The sequence below is a fragment of the Leptonychotes weddellii genome, chromosome 10 (genome assembly GCF_054177405.1).
Source record: "Leptonychotes weddellii isolate Sample4059 chromosome 10, ASM5417740v2, whole genome shotgun sequence".
Taxonomy (NCBI): Eukaryota; Metazoa; Chordata; class Mammalia; order Carnivora; family Phocidae; genus Leptonychotes; species Leptonychotes weddellii.
This window is the reverse complement of record NC_138378.1, coordinates 53,652,785-53,661,770: the sequence shown is the minus strand read 5'-3', so window position 1 is coordinate 53,661,770 and position 8,986 is coordinate 53,652,785. Positions and strand designations below refer to the sequence as shown.

At 58.2% G+C, this 8,986-nt stretch overlaps 2 protein-coding genes across 6 annotated transcripts in view; both read left to right on the top strand.

Annotated features, from left to right (window-relative positions):
- The window catches only part of HAAO (3-hydroxyanthranilate 3,4-dioxygenase), a 28,809-nt gene extending 23,984 nt beyond the window's left edge, over positions 1-4,825 (top strand). For 4 of the 5 annotated variants that reach the window (XM_081833464.1, XM_081833462.1, XM_081833463.1 and 1 more), the window contains 6 exons: positions 1,403-1,492; positions 1,808-1,851; positions 2,126-2,271; positions 3,960-4,028; positions 4,217-4,299; positions 4,411-4,825. In XM_081833464.1, coding sequence (XP_081689590.1) covers positions 1,403-1,492; positions 1,808-1,851; positions 2,126-2,271; positions 3,960-4,028; positions 4,217-4,299; positions 4,411-4,489 — 511 coding nt within the window. In that variant the 3' untranslated portion in view covers positions 4,490-4,825. The remainder of the gene's footprint in view (positions 1-1,402; positions 1,493-1,807; positions 1,852-2,125; positions 2,272-3,959; positions 4,029-4,216; positions 4,300-4,410) is intronic. The other variant, XM_081833461.1, reaches the window with a different exon arrangement.
- Positions 4,826-4,993: 168 nt separating this feature from the next.
- Positions 4,994-8,666, top strand: OXER1 (oxoeicosanoid receptor 1). The gene is given in 3 exon segments (XM_031018498.2): positions 4,994-6,910; positions 7,233-7,574; positions 7,577-8,666. Coding segments are annotated over 2 exon segments (1,011 nt in total). The 5' UTR covers positions 4,994-6,910; positions 7,233-7,255; the 3' UTR covers positions 8,269-8,666.
- Positions 8,667-8,986: the final 320 nt, after the last annotated feature.

The window sequence follows — 8,986 nt, the reverse complement described above, 5'->3', positions numbered from 1 at the left end:
TCTCCCTCTGACCCTCCTCCCTCTCATGTGCTCTCTCTCATTCTCTCTCTCTCAAATAAATAAATAGAATCTTAAAAAAAAAAAAAAGTCAGTTGAGTCAGCTGGGTGACTGAGCCACCCAGGCACCCGGTCCTCAATAACATTTTTACAGCAAATTTATAACAGATTTCATCGGGCTGCTTTTGACCTTTTTTTTTTTAAGACTCTATTTTTAAACAATCTCTACACCCAATATGGGGCTCAAACTCACAACCCCAAGATCAAGAGTTTCAGGCTCTACTGACTGAGCCAGCCAGGCGCCCCTGGCTGCTTTTGACCTTTAATAAAAGCCAGGGACTTGGTGCCTGGGTGGCTCAGTTGGTTAAGCATCTGCCTTCAGCTCAGGTCATGACCCCGGAGTTCTGGGATCAAGCCCCACATTGGGCTCCCTGCTAAGTGGGGAGTCTGCTTCTTCCTCTGCTTCTCCCTCTCCCTCTGCTCCTCCCCCTCTCACTCTCTTTCAAATGGAAAAATAAAATCTTAAAAAAAAAAAAAAAAGCCAGGGACTCAACTTTAAAAATGCCACTCTGAAGGCAAGCTTTCTGGTGTCCAGCTCCGTCCCAGGATAGAACTTAGGATGAGCTGGGTGTCTATAAACCATGTCCCATAAGCAGGACCACTTCTCTTTTTCGGGAGAAGCTGAAAAGGACAAAGTGGGCCTGGCCCTGGGAGCTGGGCCTGAGGCTTAGACATTCAGTCAACAAAGTGCTGCACACACCAGGGGCCTGAGGCCTGGCGGAGGAGCTCACTGAGCCGGGCTGGGGCTTGGGTGGGCTTCCGAGAGTCTCGGAGAGGCTATGTGTACACGCAGGTGGACTTTCCTCCGGAGAAGAGGCCCAGCCTTTGCTCCAATTCTCAAAGGCATCCGTGACTCCTAAAGGAGCAGGACACCTCATCTGGGGGGTATCTTCTGCATGTTGGTTCCATAAGGTTCCTTGCACAGGCCCTGTATTCAGGCTCAGCTTCAGCTTCCTCTCTGGGAAAATGAAGACACTTGTTATTGATTTTTTGTCTGTGTTTCTAAGACTGTCGCGAGTCTGTCCTGCACCCACCACTCACAGGCTGTGTAATCTCTGCCACGTTACCCAGCTTCTCCGAGCCTCAGAGTTCTATCCACTTTGTAAATGGTTGTTTGGGGAACCAGGAATGCAAATGGGGTCGATAATAGCCCGCCGACTTTGGGGCACATAGTGCTTCTGGGAGAGCCAGGGGTGGGTGAGTGAGCGTTGGACACTAGGTTGTGCTAACAGGGTGAAGCAGCGGCCAGCTCTGCGGGGCTAGCCAGGGTCCAGACTTCCACAAGCAGAGCCGCCCCGAGGCAACCCAGGTGGGGAGCTGGGTTACCTGTCCTTTGCTCTGGCAGGTACTACATGGGGGACACCACGGACGTCCTGTTCGAGAAGTGGTTCTACTGCAAGGACCTTGGCACACAGTTGGCCCCCATCATCCAGGAGTGAGCCCCAGCCCGGTCCCTGCCCCTTGCTCTCTGAGGCCCCCTGCTCTGGCTGGGGAGGGCAGATCCACCCAGCAGTGCCCACCACACTGGGGCCAGCGTGCCTGGGATGTGGGGGGAAAGTCTGCCCCTCCCAGGGTGGGAGGGCCTGGGCTGGAAGGGAGGGAGGGTGGACCTCCATCGAGTTCTGTAGGGCCCCATGAGAGTGTGGGCTCCTGCACCTGAGAGCGTATGAGTGTGTGTGTACTGTGTGTCTCCCTGGCAACTCATTCGGGAATGCTGGCCACTCGTCCTCCTCCCCATTTCTCCCTGCAGGTTCTTCAGCTCTGAGCAGCACAAAACAGGAAAGCCCATCCCTGGTGAGCCCCCCAGGGAACCGCCTTTCTCCCTCCCTCTCTGCTTTCCCAGAATAGAATGGGTCTTGGTCCAGAGTACCAGTCTCCTTTTGAGTTCTCTGCCCCAGTACTCAAGGTACGAGACAATGGCACCAAATAGTGTCCCCCACGTGGCTGCTTGGTGCTCGAGCTGGATCCAGGGCCCATCCTGGTGATTCAGAGCTGGGAGCCCTGGGCCTGCTGGGGCTCTGGGCGGGCCGGGCCAGAGGCCACTGACATAGCTGTGCTGTGGGCGCAGACCAGCTGCTCCAGGAACCGCCATTCCCCCTGAGCACACGATCTGTCATGGAGCCCATGTCCCTGGAGGCCTGGCTGGATGGCCACCGCAGACAGCTGCAGGCAGGCACACCCCTCAGCCTGTTTGGGGACACCTATGAGACACAGGTAACGAGGCCCTGGGCCATCCAGGGCATCTACCCAGCAGCCCTAGGAAATGGGAACTAATCACCCACACAAATGCGTGCGCGCGCACGCGCGCGCACACACACACACACACACACACACAGTTTCAGAGGTTGTGACACAAACAGAGGTCTTCCTGTTTCCTGCCTGACTCAGAGAGTGACGGCTTTGCTAGGAGTGGAGGCTACGTGGTCTCAAGCAGTCTTTCTTTGCCTTCAGGGTGGGGGGTTGCCCCATAGGCTGACCGATTCCTGGGGGTCTAGAGTTATCCTTCTACTAGGAATTCCTGAACTTTTGGCCAGTCTCAGCCTGGGGAGCCGGAAGGAAGAGAGGTGCCTGGCGGTGAGGTTGGGTGGAGAGGTGCACAGAGAGAGACCCACCCAAACAAAGTTGGCCTTCTTTCATTCAGCATTTGTTGAATGCCTATTATGTTTCAGGCTTTGGTAGGAGAAAAAGAGTCACTGCCTCAAAGAGTGTATGGTGTGATAAAAAGACAAGTTAATCAACAATTACCACAATCAGGTGGTATGTTATTTGGTAGAGAAGCTTCAGGAAGCCATAGGACAATGAAGGAGGAACCCAGGCTGGGAGGAAAGTCAGGGAAGACTTCTTGGAGGGGGTGACGTGTAAGCTGCATTTTAAAGCAAATATAGGAATTTGCAAAAGGAAGAAAGGGAGGCTGAGAGAGCATTCCAGGTAAGGGAAAAGCATGGGTAAACGCATGGAAGCTTGCAATAGCCTGGCACTGCAAGTAGCTGAGGTTGGCAGGAGCCAGGGCAGGGGAGTGGGGGCAGCAAGCACCATGGCTGGATGGCAGGAGTAGCAGGCAGTGCCCAGGTCCTGACAGGTCTCCTGGGCTGGACAAGGGGCAAGGCTCGGGCTTGTTTGTGCTTTACAGTTTGCCATAGGCACATACCTTGCAGTTTGAATCAGACACCCTCTTGGAGGGATGCTCTCTGGGTACACACACACCTGCCTTGAAAGTTCTGGCCTGCAGACCTGAGCTTACACAGGGCTGTAAAAACAGGGGCATGCCACAAAGCCCCTCCCAGCCCATCACGGCAATGGCATTCGGCATCGAGCTGGCATCCCGGTGCTGCCTTCTGCCTCGTGCACACGCCTGCTCCCACCTGCTTCAGTTTATGCCAACAGATGTCTACTGAGTCCCACTCTGGGCCAGCAGGAGCGAGACCTGCACAGTAGCTGCCGGCTGATGCAGGTCAAAAAGTTCGTCCCCTCCCATCTCCCTCCTCCTCAGGCCAGAATCCCATGGAAGAAGGCAGGTGGGCACTCTTTGGAGAGCTCTGTGTGTGATACATGAGTCCACGCTAAGCCGTGCACACACGAGTGCGTGTGTCCCGAGCGTGCCCCTGGCAGTCATGCCTTCATATGGGTCAGCAGTCATGGGCATGGGCAGCCGAGGCATCCGATGCGCACGTGCATGTGAAGGGCAGGCAGGCGTGGTCCTGGACGGCGGGCAGCGCTGCTCAGCAGGGAGGCAGCAGGGAGGCCCGCGGCCGGGCAGCCTTCCCCTCCAAGTCCTGGTCTTGGCCCTACACGTGAAGACAGGCTGTGCCTGGTGCTGCGGGCCTAGCGTCTGGGGGGCAGGTTCAAGGCCATCTCCTGTGTGGGGCCGAAGCACCAGAAAGATGTATGTCGCTTCCTGCCAGGTGATCGTCCGTGGACAAGGCAGCAACGAAGGCCCGAGACAGGACGTGGATGTGTGGCTGTGGCAGTTGGCAAGTGGGGCCCCTGACAGAGGGTGGCACATCCTCCTGCCCACGGGGACCAGGCTGCCCCTGGGCCTTGAACGCCCAGAGCCTGGAGTGGCTCCCAGGGCCTCCTTGCCAAGGCAGACTCAGGGACCCCTGGACAGGTGTTGAGGCCCAACGGCCTCCATTCCCATTCTCCTGCTCCTCTTTCCCAGGAGGGCTCCTCTGTGGTGACGATGGGGGAACAGCACCTGAGCCTGGCCCCGGATGACAGCCTTCTGGTGCCAGCCGGGAACGCGTGAGTGCACGGGAGGACTTGCTGCCCCCCCCCAAGCTGTGGGACCACCCTCCTTCCCCTGGGATCCTCAGGGCCCACCTGTCTGACCCCAGCCCACCTGTGTCTCCACAGGTACACCTGGGAGCGAGGGCAGGGCTCTGTGGCCTTGGCTGTGACCCAGGACCCCGCCCGCAAGAAGCCCCTGGGCTGATCCTCTGGGTGCGGCCCCGAAGCAGTGCCTCCCTCCCCCACATAGCTCCCCTGCCCGCTGTGCTTCTGGATGTACCGCTGCTGAGCCACTCTGTGTCCCCGGAGCTGGGCCCTGGACATCACCATCCACCCTCCTCCTGTCCTCTCGGCCGAGATGCCAGGCTCTTGGGGGGATGGTGGTGCCCCTTCTCCTCTAACAGCCCTCCGCCCACTGCCCTGCACGGTCTGCTCCTTGATGGAGGCCGGACTACCTCTCCATCCCTCTGTCCCCACAGGCCCAGGGCAGCACTTGCCTGCTACCCAGAGGGCCCTCAGTAAAGGCTTCCTCGTGGACAAACACCTGTATGTCTGCATGCACACGGGCTGTCATGGATGGCCGACCCCCTGTACTCCTGTGACTCATGTGTGTGGTGTGTCGGGGGCACCAGGTGCACGTAGATGTGCAGACGGTCTGTTAGTGGGTGTCCCTACTCGTAAAGGGTCTCTCTTCACTGTGTGTGTGTGGCCCATCCATTCCCGGTCCTGTGCTCATCCTGGGGACACAGCTTATATTGTCCCTCCCCCTCTTGAATCTTTCCCGCTTACTCTTTTTACATGGCTTTTAAAAATAGTGTCTGTTGGGTTTTTCTCCCCAGTAACAAGTGATGTGTACTAATCATAGAAAACAAAAATACTTAAAAACCCAAGATCCACCACGCAGAATTAACCACGGTTAGCACATGAAGATCACGATAACGCTCCCACCGCTATGTACAGTCACCGTGTCCAAAGACTCAGGAGGCTCCTGGGTGCTCTGCGGGGTTCAGGAGTGCCGAGAACCCTAGAAGCAGCCGTGGGTAGAGACAAAACCCAGAACCTACAGCGGAGACCAGAGCCCGGTTTCCTGGGACTTCAGTGAGAAGTCCAGAAGGGGTTGCAGGTGGGGGTAATCGAAGTGGGATCTGGATGGAACAGGTCCCTGGTTAGGGTCAAAGCTTCCTCTGGAAAACGTGGATGCTAAACCCTGCCTTCCCCCACTGTGGCCCACTGTTTTGATTCGCTCCACCATCTGTTTTGAAAGCAGATGGGAACCTGGCTTTGCTGAAAGGGTTTCTGCCCCAGGGCCTGTGCCCACCTCTCTACCCCTAAGGCTTTCCTCTCCCACCAGCCAAGAAGAAACACTGGAAGCCTCCCCCACAAACTCACACAGTCCAGGAGGTGAAGGCAGAGGCTAGTCCGAACGTGGGCCGCAGCAGGGTATTGCTCTGTTCCCCCAGGAGAGAACACGGGGAATGTCCCGCAGAGCCCCCCACTGCACAGGGCCAGGCGGCCAGGAGAAGACGAGCTTGTCCCTAGTGCCCAGGACAGACCTAACCTGAGAAAATAACAAAAATGAGATCTTCTGTTTTTCTGAACATTAGCTCCGTGCTAGGGAGTTCCCTGAGAGGTTTGGCAAACAAGCGGCTGTTTCCAAACAAGGCCTGTCTGCGTTCAAAGCTCAGGCTGGTGGTCTCACCACCTGGCATCCTGTGGTCACAGCCTCTTACAGCCTGTCTCCCTCAGCCTTGGCCAGATGGGAGCCCAGGACAGAGGAGAGAGAGGCCTGGAGGCTCTGAGAGAGAGAGGCCAATGGCCAAATGTGTCTGAAGCCCCGAGCCTAGGCAGGGTTGGCACGCACGCACCCTGCTGACCGTAGCCAGCCGGCAAGGGCGGGTGTCAGGTCCTGCAGCCCGGAGCCGCAGGCTCCCTCGGCCCTGTCCCACGTCAGGAGGAGTCCAAGGCCCCAGGAGCTCCTGAGAACACCACGTAGTAGAGGAACAGGAAAACCTTGCCTGAAGACAGCCCGGAATCTACTGCCCTGTCTGTGGTGAATGCTGGGTGCTGATGGAGGGGGGCGGACAGTGGACAGGGCATCTCGAAGGCTCTCAGGATTGTTCTATCTGGGGCAGGAGCCCAGTTTCTACCAGCAGGGGAGCTCTCTGCGTGTGGGGGGTATTTCGTGGGGGACATGGACTTTGGACCATCGGGAATTGGGGATGGCAGGGCACAAACAGGCTTATGCCACAAGGCCATGAGCACGTGGTCAAGGTATTGGCTGGAATCCCCACCTCCCTCTCCGGGGACAACATCCTGTTAGCTCCACATTCCCTGCTGCCAGAGCTGGTGGGGGCAGGGAGGCAGCCACCCAATCTGTACATGGGGGGGCGGGGGTGTACAGGGTGGCCTGCATGACCCTGAGAGCTATGGGTTGCCAGGACCAGCTCCGGCCTTCAGGCAAGCAAACGTCTGAGCCCTCGGCGCTGTGGACACTCTTCCCCACCTCACCCCAGCTGGGCCTTCCTCCCACTTTAGGTTCTCCCTGGGCCTCCGTCTCACCCCTGCTGAGCCCTGCTCTCCTCCTGTGCCAGGGGCAGCCCAGACCCTTCAGAGATCTTGCAGCCAGGTCACTCAGTGTGGGGGGAGGGAGAGGGGCGGGAGGGCTGCAGGGTTCCGCCTTGGCTGGGTGTTTCTCAGTGGCTGCAAGGATGCTGATGAAAAAACCCCAGGATATTGAGTCATTGTGGTGACTAGCTGGTAGTGAGCATCATTCCACTCTGCCCTGAACACTCTTGCAGGGGTAGAAAGCCTGGAAACTTCTCTCATGGAATCTCAAAACCTGAGCTCTTCCTCTCCCCTCCTTTCTCTCCCTCCCTCCGCTCTCCCTGCCTCCCTCCCCACCTCCCTCCCTCCCTTCCTCTCCGCCTCTCCTTGGGCCTTCACCACAGACTTGGGGGCCACCAGGGAGGCCATGGTTTCCTGCTTCCCAGCCTTCTCCCCCACCGTGTCTGCCTTCCTGGCGCCGATCCTGGGTATGGAGTTCGTCCTGGGCCTGGTGGGGAACAGCTTGGCGCTCTTCATCTTCTGCTTCCACACGCGGCCCTGGACGTCGAACACGGTGTTCCTGGTCAGCCTGGTCGTTGCCGACTTTCTCCTGATCATCAACCTGCCCCTTCGCGTGGACTACTACTTCCTGCAGGAGCACTGGTGCTTCGGGGCCACCACCTGCAAGCTCAACCTCTTCATGCTGTCCACCAACCGCTCGGCCAGCGTGGTCTTCCTCACGGCCGTCGACTCAACCGCTACCTGAAGGTGGTGAGGCCCCACCACGCGCTGAGCCGGGCCTCCGTGTGGGCGGCCGCCAGGGTGGCCGGGGGGCTGTGGGCCGGCATCCTGCTCCTCAACGGGCATCTGCTCCTGGCTGCCTATACCGACCGCTCCTGCCTCAGTTACCGGCTGGGCGTGAAGTCCTCGGCCTCACTTCGCTGGCACCAGGCCCTGTTCGTGCTGGAATTCTTCCTGCCGCTGGCCCTCATCCTCTTTGCCATCGTGAACATCAGGCTCACCATCGGGCGCCGCAGCCTGGGGGGGCAGGCGGGCCCGCGGAGAGCCATGTGCTTGCTGGCCGCGGTGGTGGCCGTCTACACCGTCTGCTTCTTGCCCAGCGTCGTCTTCGGCATGGCTTCCATGGTGGCCTTCCGCCTGCATGCCTGCCACGCCCTCGACCTCTGCACACAGCTCTTCCACAGCTCCCTGGCCATTACTTACCTCAACAGCGTCCTGGACCCCGTGCTCTACTGCTTCTCGAGCCCCAACTTCCTCCGCCAGGTCCGGGCCCTGCTGGGCCTCAGCCAGGGCCGGCAGGGCCCAGCCAGTGACGAGAGCTCCTACCAGCCCTCCGCCCGGCGCCGGGAGGCCTCTAGGGAGGCGCAGGCTGCGGAGAAGCTGCAGGCCGAGGTCTCGCTGGAGGGCCTGCTCGAGTAAGGAGGCCCCTCCCGGGACTGGGGGTTCACAGGGCCGCAGGAGGAAGGACGGCCGGGCTCTGACCTGGAGGGAAAAGGTTGCCAGCACAGGGAGCCTCAACCAGCGGGACATCTGCAGGAGCCAGGTGGGTGGCAGGGGAAGGAAAGGGTCTTGACCTTACACAGCAGTGTGTCCCAGATGACATCCCCAGAGCACAGGAAAGAGCCCGATGGCAGGTAGAGACAGGCAGGGGCTGTGACAGCTCCCCTCCAGACAAAGGGCCACCCCGCTGCCCAGTCCAGGGGCCAGAGTGTGAGGACTGAGAGCACGAGTCTTGCTTTGGAGATTGGACAGCCACATTTTCCATCATCTCTAACTTGTCCCTTTCAACGCTAATAAACTTCCTTTTGAAAATGCAAGTTTGAGAGAAAGACATGTATCATATGATCTCACTGATATGAGGAATTCTTAATCTCAGGAAACAAACAAAGGTGGGGTGGGAGGGATGCGCTGACTGGGTGATAGACACTGGGGAGGGTGTGTGCTCTGGTAAGTGCTGTGAATTGTGCAAGACTGTTGAATCTCAGATCTGTACCTCTGAAACAAATAATGCAATATATGTTAAGAAAAAAAAAAAAGAAGAAGAAGAAGAAGGTAGCAGGAGGGGAAGAATGAAGCGGGGGAAATCGGAGGGGTAGACGAACCATGAGAGACGATGGACTCTGAAAAACAAACTGAG